Source organism: Melospiza georgiana, chromosome 2 (genome assembly GCF_028018845.1).
Source record: "Melospiza georgiana isolate bMelGeo1 chromosome 2, bMelGeo1.pri, whole genome shotgun sequence".
Classification (NCBI taxonomy): Eukaryota; Metazoa; Chordata; class Aves; order Passeriformes; family Passerellidae; genus Melospiza; species Melospiza georgiana.
The window spans coordinates 91,402,471-91,421,381 of NC_080431.1; the positions used below are offsets into that span (position 1 = coordinate 91,402,471).

Sequence of the window (18,911 nt, forward strand, 5' to 3'; positions counted from 1 at the left end):
AGGGAATATTCCTGTTTTCTGTGCCGGAAGGGTCTATGCACGATCATTACCCCATCATTTTAAACACAGAAGACAGGTCTCCCAGAGGAGCCTCCTGCTGCAGCTGAGGCAGAGGGTACTTTGGAACAGAAGCTAATTTTAGATGCTTTCAAGGATCTGTGAAAGGACCATCTCCCTCTCTCTCTCCCCCTGGACTCCAGAGAAATCGGTGACCTGAAGAAACTAATCTGCCCCTGCTCCATTCCTCAAGTTAGCCTGTTAAATCCCACTGTGAGTCTTAAATCAAAGGGATTTTCCCTCATTGCATTCTTAAGAGTCCCTTGGTTCAACAGGAGCTGTGTTGCTCACAAGCACCCTTCTAAAATTATGTATGTTCTGTATGATACGAGCTGGCACCGGCTCTGGCAAATGCAGAGATTGCCTTCTTTTCATTTACATTTCTAAGTGTCAAAAGGTGCTGGGGAAAAAATTGGTCTCACTGTACAAAAGAAAGAAAAAATAAAAAAAGTCTGTCATTTTTGACAGATAAGTTTTTGTCTTCCTGCCAATTCAGTCTTCTTCTCTCTGCCAATTAGCAGTAACTGATAGGACATTCTATTACAACACATGCATGCTCTAGTTTGGGTTAAAGATATCAGCATTGCATTGTTGTTTATGCCATACTTGAATTGTCAACAAATTTCTTAGAAAAAAAGGAGAGAAGCAAGTAAAATTTAGCATTCCTGATTACATTTTATATGAAAACAAATGAATGAATATATTTAACTAGAAACAGCTGGTGAAACATCAGCAAAGGCAGCACAGATAAAACCAGAAAGATATTCCAATATGATATGGAATCTTCTGCACTCAAACACGTCTATTAAGATGGAGACATTGTCTTGCTCTGGTATACAAGCAATGACTGCCTAGTCATTTGCTGTACCTTATAGATACTACTGGTTTTGAAGAAATAAACAAATAGTTAAGACACTAAGCCTAAAGAAAACTCAAGGTACCTCTAAGCACAAAGAAGAAGCAAAAATATGTAGGAGGTAACACTTGTTAAATTAAGTAATGTTTCTCATGTTGTACAATCCCATTAACTTCAGAAAAAATAATATTTACTCTGTACTTAGGTGTGGAGCTGAAAAAAACTTCCTTATTTGTCTTTTCTGTCAAATGTTTGAAAGTAATAATTCACATTTCAAGACATTTTATGTATTAAAAGAAAAAGCAGAACAAAAGAACCCCCCTCCCCAACTCCACACCAATGGTTTATAAAATTAACACATTCACAAATTTCTGTTCTGGCCAAAAAATTCTGCTCTGCCTATATTCAGTAACAAACTTTATAGGATTAATATTCATACTTTTTATATAAAATGCTAAATAGATGCCTATGCTGTTATCTAACTTTAAATGAATACTTGGCTCCAAGAGCCCAAATATACTTTTAGCAAAACAATTTCACCTCAGAAATACTAAATCTATCTGTTCAGCTGTTTACCATTGGCAGAAATACACTAAGTCCTTTCCCGTATATGAAGGGGAAGTCTTGCACTTCAAAACCATTTCACATCCCCATATCTGACCTGTGCTCTTTGTTTCTCACGTATTTTGACTTCTTTTTCAATTAATTTTTGCCTCTGGCTCGTTTCTTCCTCCAATCTTTTCTCCAGTTGCTCCCTGCGGCGTTTTTCTTCTTCCAGAGCTCGTTTCTTAGCTTCCATCTCCCGTTCCTAAATACCACAGCACACAGAGAACTTCCATTATATGCAAAACTATAGTGGGCAATGTCATTTCTAAGCTAGGGCTAAATACCTTTTTGTCCCTAAACTAGGCAGAAATATATATCCAGCACACTGGACTGAAATTTGGAATAAGAATTGCAAATAGAAATGAAGTTTCTTCTTAAGCAAGTCCCCCAGAAGGTGTCAAACCAATGCTGAACAAATTTCTGGGGATTTTGCCATCAGCTTGTCCTTTGAGACAGCAGATATTGCATATGGGCTCAAGGCTGTAGTGTGAGGTGAAGCCATGGAGGAGGAAGAGGTGTTTTTTAAGTGTTTATTAGGTGTAAGTGGGGTGGGTTTCTAAGTTGCATTAGGAGGATATTATCCAAACTTACTTGCCTCCTCTTAGTTACTCAAAATTACACTTACTCTGGTCTCAAGCAGCCGAGTCTTTTCAGCATGTGCTTGTTTGAGAAGTCTCTCCATCTCCTCTATTCTTGCAACATTTGAAGTGCTAGCACTGCAAAAGACCCCATTATTTCTTATTTAAAATAATAGCTGGTATTTAAAGAAATATTTCGCAGTCCAACATAATTTAAGAATGGAGTTGACAGTGTTCAGATCCAATTCAGTGCAGTAGCCACTAACAAAAAAAGAGGTATCTTTGGTGAGTTGATAAATGACTATAGCAGTTCTGTTTCTTCTGTACTTTGAGCACCCACCAATTTTATGCATTTCTACAAAAAAGTTTCTCTTGCCTTAAACATGGTAAAATATAACTTATCCATTTTAAATTGGTCAGAACAAAGCATCATAAATTGTTTTCCTTTAAAGTCTGATAAGGCTCGAAAATATGTTCAAACACCATCTAAAACAGTATGAATTAATTTTACTTAAAGGAAATTTTGTCAAGGAAAATTAACTGGCTATCTTCCAGAATTTATCAACAAAATCAGCTCACGCTCTTTTCTTCTTTCACCAAAGTGAAAGAAGAGAAACAGAAAGATCTGTGAGAAACAGAAAGATCTGTTGTAAAGGATCCTTTTATGGTTTTTGTATTGATTCGGGCTATTCTTTTCTTTGTGTTGCTTTCTTTTGTTTTCCTTCTGGCATTGCCTGCAAGAGTCAGAGGGAAGCAGAAGAGCAAACAGTACCAGTGAAATTCAACAGCTCTTGGGGTTTCCCATTCCTGGGCTGGAGCCTGGACTTACAGGATAGTAAGATCAGACACACCATCCTCCTTCCAAATGGTCAGAGCCAGAAGTCAGAGAGAGAAAATTTTCATATCACTGGCACATTAGCTCTATGCACAGAGTTAGTTCCCAGCCTGTCTCCAGCTATCAGAGACTTGTTGATTACCTATTTAAAACAGAAATCCTCAAAACCCAAGTCCTAATGTTTTTCCTTTAAGAAAACCAAAACCAACGTCAACCAATGCAAAAAAGCCCAAGCAAACCAGCCGGCAGAATGACTGCCAGTGGTATTTTCTAAAACTTAACGCTGCAGTGATAATGACATTAAAGGGTAAATCAGGGGCTTCCCAGCCACAGCAAAAAGATGCTAAATAAAACACTACATGCTAGCCAAAAAAGCTGTCCTTGTGTTCACAAAGTATTCATAGTGACAAATCTGTACTTAATCATCAGCCTCTAGTTATGCTTGTGAAACTGCTGGGGCTGGACTGTGAGCAGGAATGGAAGCACTACTAATGTCAGATATAAAAAATGGACTGTCAGGAGAGAATATTTGCACACATTTTTGAGACTCATCTGGATTTTTAACACAGATCATGGAAATTCATTTCGTCTGAGAAATGGTGTCTGAGCTGACAGCCTCTGAAGATGAGTAAAGCAAGCCTTTCAGTGTCATCTCTTCATTTTTACTGACCCAGAAAAGGGAGAGGAAAGGGCAATAAGATTTTTGGAGGAAGCCTGAGTGTTTCAGCTTAAGCACCTAGTTGGTTAACATGCTGGACTCGTGGAACAGTGTAGGTCATCAATGGCACATGTCCCTGAAAAGTTTCCTATCAGAGGAAATTCCTTCCCTGCAGTGATCAGGTGAGGAAGCACTGATTGCTCTTCAGTAAACTTCAGCATTATCACTAAGTTTTGCATAGTTTTATTTTCATCTTTCTATTAACAGGTGAGATGTAGTTAAACCCGATTATGAGGAACTAGACAAATATGATGTCTGTCTAATGACCTTACATTTTCTCAACCAATCAGCAGCATTCACACTATCACAGTGTACATGTACATACTCTCTTTTTTCATATGACCCTATAACAATTGCAGGATCAGGAGGAAAGAAGATTTACCTGGAAATGTTATCTGGTGAGCATGCTGATATGCTTGTCTCCATACTGTCAGAGCTGTCTAAGCTTAACGTGTCAAAGGCATGGTCCTTGTAACTACGATCTGGGTAACGGAAACTGTTCAAGTAGACATTGGATTCTGATGCTGTTCTGCTGTAAAATTCCGGAGACTTCTGCCTTTGGTTTTCACAGATACGCTGATGGTTATACCCTATAAAGTACAGAAGAAACACTGATTTCACACAAAAATAATGTCACAGAAGCATAACTTGTTAGCAGCACAAGCATTTTTAATATCACCTCAGAATTAACTGCACTGTGACCAAGGTACTACAAGATTACAGTTAATTTTACAAGTTAATCACACTGAAATAAAAGCTTTAAATACCTGATTTATCTATGATGGATTCAAATATATGCACATTAGTACAAGTGACTTTTCAATATATGTTCTTCTATGGGTATTATGAAACTCTAATTTGAAAAAATTATATTTACATTTTAAAATAACAATTAGGCCTAATCTGGAAAGTAATGCAGTTAAATCCAGGAATTTAGAAGAAATTGACACTGACTAAATTACAAAAAAAAAAGAAAAAAGTCCTGATATTCAGTATTCAGTATTCTTAAGTACTTGTCTGGTTGACTTTATTTAATATTAATTTTTTTTTTTGTCTCTTTGGGAAACTTTGCCTTCTGGTAACTGCAATAGGACTTTTAGTTCAGCTGAAATAATACAGGCTGCTTCTTACAGAATCATAGTTACTAGTATAGAGGTACTTTACTGGAGTTTTGAAATTGCAGTTCATCCTATGGAATTGAAGCAGATCCTTATAGCTCAATGATTCTGAAGAAAAATAAGGTTCATGCAAAGGTTCTTTTGTTATTTTTCCACAAAAACATTTTTTTCTGAAAAGTCATCCTCCTTGAACACAGAGAACTTTGGCAATGTGTCCTTTAAAAATGTCTCTTCACAATTATTTTTATCTCATGTCTCCATTGCTCTTTAAAGTAATGCAGACTTTGAGAGAGGTTGTTGAGCTTGCCTGATGAGGAAGAGTTGTCATTTTAACTGCTGAAGTATTTTACAGTGCCCTTTAAGATTGTTTCATCTATTGATTACAAATGCAACTGCACTGCTCATCTTTTCCTTCAATGAATGCAAGTAGTGAGACTTTCTAATAGTTCTGATCGTTAGGTTTGTAATATTGTCTGCACATTTCTGACCCAAATTCTGAGCTGCTGGCAGAGCTGGAGATTAAGAAGGATTAACAGACTACACAAAAACCTCACATTCTTACAGGAAGGCAGCCACTGACATTCCACATATTTAAGATAAACAGACATGGAAAAAATGCAGACAAATGTACAAATGCAGCAAGGTCCAGATACAAATTTTTACTAGACACCATTAAGACACTGATGCATGAAATCATGAAGGCATGCTTAAAGTGCAGTGTTCTTCTGCCTCATTCTCATTCCCTATCTGTGCATACCAAGTTACTCTCTGGTATTTTTTGCCAAGCCAGAGCTGGGAGAGTCCCAGTTCAGAGAGCCAACAACTGCAGCTATCTGAAAAGTGTGTCTTCAGCTGAATAATTAAAGCATGTCATTGAAGAAACTGTGCCCTACAAGCATTTCCAAGGTAGTTTTCTCCTCACTTCCCTCTGTACTATACAAGGCTTTCTTGGAGATAGTTAAAGCTGGTTTCTAAGGAAACTAATAAGACTCACTTGCCATTTAAAAGAACTCTGAATTTAAATCAAAAATTCAGTTGCATTGATTAGTAAAAGAGACAAAAGGGACACAAATACACCTCAGCAGTCATAAATAATAACATCACACAACACAGGTGTTACTGATTCACATATGTGGTTTGCTTTTTCCCCCTTATTTTGACAAATGCTTCCGTTATTGCAGATAAGCAATTACTTTTCATACATGAACTTTGGAATGACTAATTGCTCCTGTGAAATGGTTATCAATGATTCATTAATGAAAGAGAGAAAAAAATAAATTACTGAAAAATTTAATTCAAATGCATGTTTTTCTGATGAGCCCTCTACAAATCCTTGCCTACTCAGAAATTTTAATTCCGTATTTTATATTTCACTGCAAAATAAACCCATCTAAAAGACATAGAGCCGCATAGCAATGCTACAAACACTCTACCGCTTAAGATAAAGAACCCATTTTTGAAGAAAACATTTATTAGTCAAATTTATGCAATCATGCAAATATAACTAGACAGTGGAAGAAATCAACATTTCTTAGGTTGCAAAATGAGATGCATTCACAGAAACAAAGCATAATTCAGTGTTCGTCTTTTATCTTCATGCTGTAAGCAGCACGAACCTCAAAGCCGAGGATCAGCTGTGAACCAACACCACAAGGCTTCACAACTGACCTACCTCCATTACAGCCACATGCACATACTAGGCAGCTACAATCTGTTGTTTAAGGAATTTATAGCTGCTCAGGTGCCTCTTCACTCAACATGCACTTAAAAATATTCGACTCCTTGTAAGATCCAGTACTTAACTAAAATTTCCCACAAGCCAAGATTTTATCAGTGAAGTCTAACCTGATACAAGAGCAAAAATATTTGTTGTTGCATTGGTTTTACTATAGAGTTCCACTGCTCTGCAGCAAACCTGTAAACAGTGTTAACCTTAACAATGTTAACAGCCATACCGTTGAGAAAAATATTGCAAAAACCCATAAAGCCGTGTCATCAAAGAAAAATACTCCAAAGAAGTTACTGCAGAATTACAAAATCCAGATATACACCACAAAATTATAGTGAGGGTAGAACTAAAAGTGAAAGCTGTTATTAAAAGTTGCACTGTCAAGTATGTAAAAAACCCACTAGTATTTTATGAAAATGATCCCATTACATTTTTCTTTTATTTTTCTTTTATTCGTATTCTTTCTTCTTTCTCTTTTTTTTCTTCCCATTTGTAAAGACTGACATTAACATGTCAAGATACATTTGTTGTGTGGAAACATGCCAAAGTAGGAAGCTCAAGTCTGTCTACCTTGTCACTGTCACTCACAGAGCTGCAAAGATTTTTGAATTTTCTGCTCTACTTGTGTGGCTATGAGCAAAGAAGCGAAAAATTAGGCCTGTGCAAAGCCATAGCTCTGCAGAAATTAGCATGAGTCAGAAGTTTTTGTTGTGGCAGGTTATTTGACAGCAGGAAAAAAGAATTTTTGAAATGCTGTCATTATTTAACAATTATTTACAAGTTTTTCAAGAGTCTAGGAACTGCTTGATAGTGCTGATGCAACTGGTACTTTTGCAAAAATATCACATGAAGAATACAGCCAGGGAAGGGGATATTTTCATACCTCTTCTGTTTTTTCCTGATTTTGACAAGAAAAAGACTGAAAAACAAACAAAAAAGGCTGACTCCTTTAAAAAGTTTCTAGATTGTTTGTACAAATATCCCTTGCTTGCAGTATATTTTTTTTTTAATACAGAGCTTAGAAAGGACACAAATAATCATCTTATTGGTACGTAAGTTCTCTGTCCCAACAGCTTTGTTCCCAGCACTGTGTCTGGTCTTACACCTTAACTCCCAGCTAACCATTTCTTCTTTCCTTCTGGAGTCCATCCTACAGTCAGGGGGACTGCATTGGCTAACCCTCCCTCCTTGTGCAAGCTTCTGGCACCCAGCACTCCCTGGGAGCTCCAGGCATCCACCTGTGCAGGGTGAGGTCTCGAGTTGGTACCAAACAGCAGTTTCTTCACTCTGTTTTTGCATATGGTTTGGTTACAAAGACATGTCCACAGGAGGTCAGTTTATAAATACAATCTGTCAAAAATACCTCATGAATGACTGCTAAGAAATACCTTTTCCACTAATGATTTACAACAAATATGTGTCCTCTAAAACATTTAAGTTGCCCTTAACTCAGGCTGTGATTACGGACTGTGACTGTTTCTTTCAGTAACAATTCTTGAACTCCTATGACTGAACATGGTTTGGTAATCCTAGAATAAGGACTGTTTATTACTTTGAAATCCATGAAAATGTTTATTACTGCATCCAGCCTAAAATTTATTCATAGATATTGCTTGTTCCTGCATAAAGAAAATGAGAATGAACTCCATGTTAAAACCCAAGAGGCTGTTCTTAATTTCCTGATTTCACTTTTAACTGTCCTTTTTTTTCAGCTCAGACTTTTACAGTTATCTTCTTGGACTGAAATAAGAAAAACCAGAGAAAGCATATTGGAGAAAACTCACTTTGGACCATGACTAGTTTTGTGATAACACTCGGATAATATCTTTAAACCAGCTGAGCTGCTACTGCCTCCAGCCAGCCTTGAATATACTTGTTTTCAGATCTACATGCACACACCAGAACATCTGGTCTAGAAATTTGCTCGATGCTGTTGAGCTCTAAGGAGCACAGGAAGGTACTAACACCACATCTGGAGCACATCATCCTCTTTGGATAGCAGTGTGTGGGTCACTGCTTGATAGCCAGGGCTCCAGACTGAGTGGATAAAGTGGCATTTGTTGTGTGAGACCCTGTCTTCCCACTGAACCCAGTTCCAGTGCACTGGGTGCAGCTCTATGCCCAAGGTATCAGGAAGCCAAGACACCCATGTTGTTTGCAATAGATCACCTTGGAAAACTGACAGAGTGAAAACTGATGGAGTGAAAGACCTGTCAAGTGTGGAAAGAAACACAAGGAAAGCAAGTGCTGACTCACTACACATGACAGGTAGAGAACACTTTTTATCTATTCATCGCCTTTTTTTAGGTGAATAACTAACTTTTGGAGCAGGAAGATTAGAAAGCTCATATTTATCACTATAATCAGTCTCTATACATTTACAAAGTTCCATTGATTTGTCAGCATATCTTCTGAAAAGTATTCAGTTATCCTGAAAAGGCAAACCTGATCTACCTGATCTACAGGACTGCTGACATAGCAGTCTGACTTGATTTTACAGAAGTATTTCCAATTTTAAATACTTGATCTCTTGTTAGAGTTTAGCCAAAACATCCCTCTTGATTTTCAGACTGAAGTAACATCACAATGATGACTCTGAACATAACTGCCAGCTATTCCACCTTCGCACACACATTACATCGAAGACACTTTCCAAGCCGAGCATGAAGCTCCTTTTTTATTGCACCTGAAATATGTAAAGATAAGTTAGCCACAACACTGCAGGTTTCTGTAAGGCCTGCTGCATAGCTAAAGCTCAAAACCAACAAATCACAACAGGATCAGCTCTGAAAAGGAGCATGTCATGATCCTTTTCCAGCTTGCTTGTTCCATCCCTGTGTTGAGTCATCTTTGTGCATATGACTGACCTCAGTCACTGCGACCTTTAACAGCTGCAAGCTCTGACAAGTCCTGTAACAATGAGATGGATCTAGCTCAGCTCAGGCTCAGTTAGTGTAGCTCTACACAAGGACCTCTTGCACTGGTATTGACAATGGTGATGCAGATGCTGGAAAGAAAATAAACTGACAGATGGCACTGAGGAGTGCCTCTTTTCGAAGATGGGATACTTATGAATGATTATGTCTCACTAAAGCAAAAAAAATGTATGTACCAACTCAAGTCAACACACAGCAGACACAGAATCCCATAGCCTACAAGATCATGTTTCAGAGGTGTAGTTTTTTTTGGATCCAGAATTGCTGAGTTCCTATTAACAAACCCAGCCATCTATCAACAACAGAACAGCCCTCTCCCTTTCTGTTTTGTAGCCTAAATATTTAAGATGACTTATAATATCACAGTCACAGCTTCTCAAAGTTATCTCTCTCTGCGGAATTTATCCAGACAAAAACATGTGCCTGTGAAAAACAATTTTTAAGATCCCAACATTAAAAAAAAGGGAAGAATAAGAAAGAACATGTAATATAGTGCTTCAAAATCACTTGCAGAAATTACCCAGTTAACATAATGTGTATTTTCAATATAGTTTTCTTATTTACGAGATTATATTTGGTGACCATGCACTTAAAAACTACACATGTACCTACATCATAATATTAACCTCTTATTATGCCAATATAAAAAAATGAGTTACATTTGGAGCTTGTTTTTGTCACCAAGAAGTAAACTTTTATTTTGCAGACCTGTTGATCATAGCAACACTAGTTTCAGGCTTATTTTTGAAAAATAGAACACTAAGTTTAAAAAGAAATGCAACAATTAAAAGGTCTTACCTTTGTGCATCCTTCTTGACTCTGACTCTTTGGTCATGGTTGCCAGGCAGTGAGGAAGTACACTGCCACAGCTGTTGCTCTGTCCTAATGGTAAATGTCCCTGCAGGAAATTTTGTAAATATGTGCTTAAAATTGTATTTCAAGATTTTTTTTTATCAGCAATGGCAAAATAATGTGCTTTTTCATGGATATTAGTGTCATGTCATATCAATCAGCCAGCTGTGTACAGTGTCTATTAGGCCAAAATGTTTTCAAAGCAGTACCTCCACCCTCCTGTTTGCTGACTGACCACATCAAAAATAAAGAGTATTTCTCCTTTATATATCACTTTATCTTTACCATTTAGAGGCCTTCAGTAGGAAAGAAAACAACAAGTTGTGTCTCTAGAATCAATTTAAACCAGTGAAAAAATATAATCCTTGATATAGAAATTGTGTATTTATGATTAATGTTCTACAGCTCAGCATTTCCAGAGGTCAGAAGAATGGCCGAAAGTACAGATGCTTTCACATACATTCCCATTTGTTAATGACCCTCCAGTCATTTCATAGTCAACTTCAGGTGTGAATTTGGGGGGGTTACATAATGCTTAGGGCGCTACCCAGCCTTCCCTGTAACCCAATGCAGGAGGCTGGAAGGCTGTAAATAGCAGCAGGCACGTACTTTGTTTGCAATGTTGCGTCCCAGCGTGGCGCTGTTGAAGTGGGGAGACATGGATGGGGTTGTTTTCTTGCGGGGCAGAGTATCGCTCAGGTACGTGCCCTCCCTGTGCTGCTTCTTGCGCTCCTCCAGGCTTCTGAAATGCTTAATGGGGAATTTGTTACAGTTTTGATAAAAAGAATTGATGCACTTGCTCAGTTATACTCTATACGGACAATACTGATAGTCTGGAAAAAACAAAATCCAACATACAGAGCATCTCCTGCTTCACAGTGCTTCCCATCACATTAAAATCATACTGATTTTAAAAACGCGTTAAATTCATGTGCACATTGTATGTACATGTCCCTGTACCTTTTCTTTTGTGTTAAATATTCAAGTCTAGTGTACAAGTGGAACCCAATTATAAAGGAAAACTTTTCCTTAGAAGTTATTCTAATGAATTGGTGGCTTAAAAACAATACGACTTTTGAAAGGCATTGTTCAAATGTATATGAAAAATTAATTTAGGATTTCACACATACATTATTGCTGCAAGTCCTCTGAAAGTTACAATGAGTCCTGAATATTAATATTTGCCTCTGCATTATAAGGTGAATTTTTTTCAGACACATTCTATAATAGATCATGTTAATTTTTAAATGAGCAGTCCATCAACTTAGAGTATCACACTAAAGTCCTCATGTATAAATCAAATTTGTGGCCATCATATCAAAAGCAAACAAAAGAAAATAATCACAATTTATCAGCTTTGAATCTGTTACCTGTTGTTCTCTGCAGTGTTTCTTAGCTGGCAGAGGTGGAGGTGTATCAGATAAAGGAATAGGATCTACATGAGTAGCCATGACCTCAGGCCAATGGACTGATGGAAGTTGAGCAATAGAGCGAGGAGAAAGAGAGTGAGGAAATACAAATCCAGAACAGAGAGGTGATCTTAGCTTTATAGAAAAAAGAGAAATTACACACAGAGTTTTCTTTTTGGAATTTTTCAAAAGATATGGCACATAAAAGCTGCAGTTTTAGCACTGTATTTGTTGGACTGTTTAGCAGGAAGGAGGTGTACTCTATTGCAACTGTCATGGCATACTGAGCTACCAGAAGCAGCAAACAAATGCCAAATTCTAAATCAGTTTCTGACTTTTTGCAATGCAAAAGTAAATGGATTTACAATTATAAGGTTATTCCATTCCTTTAAAAGGGGATTTATTTAAAATTTCACAAAGAATGAGGAAGAGAAAGTAAGCTACAAAACAGACTGGACAGACTCCATGGAATAGCTAAAATGGGTTGAAGCTATTAATCTCCCACAACTATTCAAGATATTCTTCTACCACCTTACAGGGGGAAAAGAAAAAGAAGCTACAAAACAAAACAAACACCTGAACACCACTAATCAAGTTGTCATAAGCTTGTCCACAGATGGTTTCCCAAAGGTGCAATACATTGTAGTGTTGGGCAGGCAAAGTTTGTTGCTTACTGCTGCTTGGGTCATAAGAGTTCACGTTTTTTGGCCTTCAGGGTCCCATCTACCTCATCAAAGACGCCTTAAAGCTGGAGCAGTCCTTCAGCTTTACTATTAACCTGTTATCTAACTTGGTAACTTGCAGAGGCAGTTTGCTTTAGGGTCAGTTTGTTACATGTTGAATTACCAAAAAAAAAAAAAAAAAAAAAAAAAAAGGCAGCATGAAAGAACAAAGCAAACAAAGGGAAATGTCTCTCAAACAAACCTCTTTATTTTGTGGCTGGCTCGTCAGCACAGCCGTGGAAGGCTCAGTGGCCACTGCTTCAACATCTGAGGGGGTCTGAGTGGAAGGGGATATATTCGTGGAATTGCCATACAGCTCACTAATTTCACTTACACAGATATAGCCCTAAAAGGAGGAATTCAGAAATTAAAAGCAGCAAAAGCCAAAAAAGACATGCAAGAGTATTAATGTTCCCAGTAAAATGAAAGTTAGTTTAGAGTGATTCAGCCAAATCTTTATTATCATTGAAATACTTAATCATAAATAAAATAAAATTAGCATCAAGATTTTTGAATGTTAAATACTTGGATTCTGAAAATTGTTCTTAATTTAATTCCAGAAACATTTGTCTAATCAAAATGCAAATGAACATTAAATGTCCAAAAGATTTTACTAAAAGGCAAATACCGTTTAGAAATTATATAGCTCTTTCTCAGGAAAGCAGACTGGGTAAAATGGAAGAATAAATCTTAGTCTGAGATCTTAATTTTTTTGTTTCTGATTAAATAACCTGATTTGTTTCTTGCCTAAATATTAGGCTAATTTGAGTAAATCAAATTACTAACAGAATTGAGAAGAACTTCTATAAGGATAAGCTGTTCTCAGAAATTACACTAACACATCTTCCATTTGCATTGCCTGGAAGACACTTCTAACTTTTGTTACCAGAAGAACCAGGTAAGATGCTGTTAGTGTTATCCCACAGCCATCACTATTTGCTATTTTTTTTTTTTTTTAATTAAGCAGTCATACAGAAAGTGATAGACTGAGGCATGGCATGAACATCAGTGTGCTGCTGACTGCTGAGATTTATGCAAGCAGATTTAAGATATGAGGGCGAAATGTGGTTATTGCATGTATTTCGGTGTTAACTGCACAAATGTTTTTTAAAAAGTAAAATATGGATTCTAATCCATTGTGCATAGGATACCAGGTTTTAAAAAGTAAAATGTCCTAATTTCTAATCCATAGAAAACAAGGCTATACAAAAGTAAGAGTAAATCACTCTTGAAGCAATGCCATAAAGGAGAGCTAGAAATATGATTATTTTTAAATCAAGATGTAAAGCTGCTTTCACACTGATAGTGTCTGGCAAGGGCTGTGTTTCTATTACTGCACCAACATATACTTCAGAAATTCTGTAAGAGAAGGCACAGACTGCTATACTACTACTTCTTTTTAGAAATGCCTAAATTTACCAATGATCATAGAAGACAACTTGAAAAGTAATATCAAGATTATCTACGAGCATAATTTTCAATGTATGATATCAGTTAGTTCAGTCATAGAAGACAATCCTGTAAAATTATGTATCATACAGTGAACAAAGCACTCTACAAATAGGAGGCAAATCTTAACTCTCATATTATTTGACGAGCCATTAATTGAGGAAACTGGCTAAGATACTAAAGTTTATCTCTCAAAGCATATGACTACAGTACAGTAAAATAGAATCCAGAATGAATTAACATAAAAATTGCTTAACCATCTTGTAGTGGCAGTTTATCAGTAACCAAAACTCAGCAATTCTGCAATGCAATATTGTGTTAATTATAAAGATATAAACACTTTCACCTTTATATGAAGAGCATTCAGTTCTGACTCACAATGCCAGTGAGGACTTAGAAGGGGAATAAAAATCTAAGTAAGGAACAAATGACTGCGCTTTGCACTAGCTCAGACCCCTGCTACATTTAATTAAATAAATGGTTTCAAGTCAGATTAGTCATCCAAGTAGTTTTTTCAATGCTGAACTTTTAAACAGCATTAATTTTCCTTGCTTATTTAAGTAGTGGGATAAGCATCCTGCTTCTTTACCTAAGGCAGCGTTACTTTTGCTGTGCAGGCTGTGAGCCAGCTCACAATGGATGGCAGAGGCAAATGTCTGCTTTGGTGAAGAGGGCTGGCAAACGTTGGACCACAGACTCAACTGATGCATAGCAACCCTATGGTGAAATGAACTGCTGTTTCAGCAGTCTCTGTAAGCCTGTCTTTGGTGCCTGATTTTCAAAAGTGCCAGCGCAGACAGAGAAGAATTAAACTGGACCAAGACAAACATGACATCTGGCAAAGGTGTTTTTTTGTAGGACAGAGCCTATGGAAACACTGAGAATGAAACAGATAACTCTTGCTGTTCCTTCTCTTATTTGCCTTGGAGTAAGTCCTGACTGACTTCACTGCGGTGATCAGACTGACACCATTAAATTATCCGTTTCTTTTTAAAAAGAGTGTAACCTCACTTAATGTAGTTGCAGTTTGAAGTATGTGAGTAAACAAGCCATGAACTGTGTGTGAGAAAAACCAACCAGACAGCACCCACTCTCTAGTGAGAGAATGGGCAGATCCATCTCAAAAGGAAAAAATTGAAACTTAGACTTGCCAGATGTTCTGGTGGGAGGACAGATGTCCAGGTCAGAACACAACCTAGGACACTGAAAGTCTAAGCAAGAAAGGAAGGGTGCTCAATCCCACTGACAAGTGAAATTGCACACTGGGAACTTGGAGATCATATAAGCAAGACCCCAGTTCCCAGGTACTGAAAGGTTGTGGTTGCTTTAGACTTCGAGAGCCCAACTTCCCAGAGTGGCACCTACATCATTATATGTAGCAGACCTTGGTCAGGGCTTCAAGACAAGCAGATCCAGCAAGTTCAGTCAGAACTCTTAAGAAGAAGTTAATGAAGCAGCCACATATGCCTGACAGTGTATTTTAAATGCTAAATTTTCTGCTTCCTTTAACTGTTCAAAAAAAGTGAAATAAATAGCTCAATACATATCTTAGAACCACAATAGCTAGAAGTCTTCAAATCAATGCTTTTAAAAAGAACAAAATGTACATTTGTCATGCTTTAGTAAAGGGTCTTAGAATGAGGAAGGGAGGCAATAATAAAATCTACAGTGCAAAAATAAGACCAAATTGTATTTGTACTTGAACAGTTATTCCCAGATCTAATTCTTCTTTACTTCAATGAGGTTTGATTGTCTATTTTGAGAAAATTAGACATACACGCACACTCCACACACATAAAACCAATAATTTCTCCACAGCAAGAGATTAAAACGATACCAGTTACATTTGGAAGAATGTCAAGAGAAGCTATTTTTGCTCACTAGTGAATCTATCCTTCTATGAATAAGTGTAAAAAATGGTATGAAATTATTTTGCAAAGATTTGATGACTAGGACTTCACTCAATACTACATACTGAAGTGCTTTTGTATGAGGCATTATTAAAAGTTAGTTATTGTAACGTCAAAAGCAGAGAAGCTCTTTACCTCTTTCAAACTATTGGGACTGACAGGAAATCCTTTTTCTCCAGAAAGTGTGGAATATTTCTTTTCCAGATTACAGAGATTTTCTTTTTCCTGTTAAAACCAGACATTTTATATTAAATAACAAAAGCCAAGTAGTGAAAATAAATGTTAGCCATTTCCTTTACTATGTGAAGAAGCACACTGGGACACAAGACTGAAACTACATAGCACATAGCAGAGCTTCAGCTTCATCCTTTTAGAACAGAACTGAACAAAATTGGAGGTACAGAACAACAAACAAATAAAATGCTTTATTTAACAACCACAGCCAAACCAGGTAAGTGCTCCTTCAACGTTCTGAAAATGATGGTTCTGCTTAGTGAGCTAAACATGGTTTCTCTCATGATTAAAAGCAAAATATAAAATGGACATGAAGGGTTTATGACAGCTTCTTATTAACCAGACGTTAGCTGATGAGCAGTAGCTCATCTCATGGCCTCACAGGGGCTATTAAAGCCAAAAATCTGAGCACTCTGTGCAGAGTCCCACTAGCCACAAAGGGAACACAGGCGTCCAGCTTTAGCATGTGGGCGGGTGCCTCTGCTTGAGTCCTTGGGAAAGAGAGCACCTCTAAAACACTCTTGATTATCAAATAACAGCAGTGTTTCTCTTAAGAACACCTGCTGACTGACTGCAAAAGATTTCCTTTTTTTTTTTGAAGGTGAATGTCTGTCACATTATTACCAACTTGCTGTCTTTTGCACAACTGATGTTCTTCTTCTGCTCTACATTCTTTTATTCTATGAAATGCTCTTTTATTGCCAAAAATGTTTGAAAGACAAAAAATACTTACCCTTTGCAGCATCATTATTAAGTTGTTTTTCTCTTTTACAAAATGATCTTGTTCTCTTTGTGCTTGTTGGACAATATGATTGGCTTGTTTTTTGAGAGCAGAAACCTTTTCCTAATATAAGAAAATCACAAATTACATTATTTATTTTCAAATCTCAAGACAACCTGCAGCAAAAATCCTACTCCTGAAAGTTCACTTCATATGCATGGCTAAGCAGCAGGAAAATAAGTTTGTACAAGACAGCTCACTGCTCTGAAGGAGATAAATAAGAATTAGACAGTAAAGAGAAAACTTATTCAAGAGACAAAGGAATAATTGCATGTATTCTTTGATAATATAGTGACAAGCATCCATATACTGAACAGAACTGGTTATTAATCCAACCTGTGATTTCTGAAAAAAGTGGTATTAATTGATTGAGATAATACCTTTCAAACTGATTTTTAAAATGACTGTCTTTCCTTAATCTGGTGTTCTACTATTATTTTAACAAAACCATTTAACAGAAAAATCATTAACAAGCCTAAAATAACTGCAGTTTCGTCCAGAGAGAACAAATCTCCTTTCTTAAAGACAAAAAAAGAAAAAACCAACGCTTTGGTACTTTTTTTGAGCAAATTAAGGGCTTTGATTTTCATATGAAATATGTAAACAGGGCATGAAATGTTACTTATTTCTTTCTTCTTGGATAAGGATATTATTTGATCTATGTGGGATGCCACTGGGCCATTCTCCGCTTCAAAAATTCATTCAGAGTGGAATGTTTTGCATTATTTCTTGCAGATAGGCAGGTTGTAGATCCCTTTCCTTGCCCTTATGCTCAACAACAAAGAACAAATTAATCCAGTGCTGATGTTGTTACCTTTCTACCGACAATGCTGCGCTGATATTCAGCGACTTCATGCAGGAGCTGTTGTGTCAGATTTTCCTTCTCTTCATCTAACCTGCTTTCATGTTCAAGCTGCTGAAATTCTAAATCTTCAAAGTGTTTGCTTTCTATGTCCAGAATATCAGCATCCTTAAGGAAAAAAAGAAAAAGGTAATATAAAAAAACATAATAATGCTTTTGCTGACACCACAGTAGAGGTACTTACAAACACAAACATCAACCTAAAATTATATTTATCTATTTCCAACAACATGTCTCACCAGGATCTCAATACTTTTAATGACCTTCTTGCATAATAAGAGAATAAACAGGGCTAATTATTGTTTTGATATTGCTTTCTCCATCAACTCCTACTGTGCCTCTTGCTAAGAAGCATCTGCACTATGAGGGAGCTGTTTTGCAGCAGTCAGAGCAAGTGCAGCCTCCCGAGCTGGCTGGGCTCTGCTGTAGCCTGGCTGGGACACCACCAAAGCCTGAACCCACCTGGTGAGGTTGTCAGATGCCAAACTCAGAGGACATCTGCTTTCCAACCAAAAAGGACAAAGTATTGCACCAGTAACCTAGAGAACTGCACATGGAATTAACTGCTGAAAATTGCTCTCTGTGCAATTAGGGACTCTAGTCATCCCCTCTAGCCAATAGGTACAGACAGTACTTCAGAAAATGTACCAGCAAATTTTTACGCATTCCCCTGAACTGATACCATGTGTTGTCAGAAAAAGAAGTCGAATGCTGCAGAAATGAACCAAGAAATAAGAACACACCTGCTTTCCGCTTAGGGATGATGAGATAAAACGCATGGTGCTTTTCAGCACGAGAAATGAATGCTAATCTTCCCTCCTGCAACATCTGTGCATTCATAATATGAATTCCTGCTTACAAGTTTCAGAGTGTTGAAGAAAAGGGTGTATTCAATAATTGCAGCATTAGTAAATGGAAAGGCTCTCTAAAACAGACACATGACTTGCTACACAAGAAAACCTACATCCTGGAAGAATGCAAACTTGTTCCTTTTCTTATTTCAACCTAAGGCAAAGATTAGTGGCCAAGATAAGCTACTACTAAAACAGGTCTCTATAAAAGGAATTCAAAAGCAGATTCCAGTGTAGCAGAGAAAGACACAGGATGCAGAAACTGAAGAATCCAAGTTCATACATGGAATACAAATATTTTCCCCTTACTCTCCAAAGACGTGCTCTTCACTTGTAGGAGATCGTGAAGAGATCAAAAGCAAAGGTGTTGGGTAAAATTTACAGGAAAGCAGTTACCTACAATACAGA

General features: G+C 37.1%; 1 protein-coding gene across 3 annotated transcripts in view; it reads right to left on the reverse strand.

Moving 5' to 3' along the window:
- PHLDB2 (pleckstrin homology like domain family B member 2) overlaps positions 1 to 18,911 on the reverse strand; it is a 64,485-nt gene that overhangs the window by 6,198 nt on the left and 39,376 nt on the right. Inside the window, exons 8-17 of one of the 3 annotated variants that reach the window (XM_058018385.1) lie at positions 17,605 to 17,760; positions 16,743 to 16,853; positions 15,911 to 16,000; positions 12,619 to 12,762; positions 11,656 to 11,829; positions 10,895 to 11,035; positions 10,232 to 10,331; positions 4,033 to 4,240; positions 2,145 to 2,235; positions 1,575 to 1,721 (exon numbers count right to left, since the gene is read on the reverse strand). In XM_058018385.1, coding sequence (XP_057874368.1) covers positions 1,575 to 1,721; positions 2,145 to 2,235; positions 4,033 to 4,240; positions 10,232 to 10,331; positions 10,895 to 11,035; positions 11,656 to 11,829; positions 12,619 to 12,762; positions 15,911 to 16,000; positions 16,743 to 16,853; positions 17,605 to 17,760 — 1,362 coding nt within the window. The remainder of the gene's footprint in view (positions 1 to 1,574; positions 1,722 to 2,144; positions 2,236 to 4,032; positions 4,241 to 10,231; positions 10,332 to 10,894; positions 11,036 to 11,655; positions 11,830 to 12,618; positions 12,763 to 15,910; positions 16,001 to 16,742; positions 16,854 to 17,604; positions 17,761 to 18,911) is intronic. The other 2 variants (XM_058018386.1, XM_058018387.1) reach the window with 2 other exon arrangements.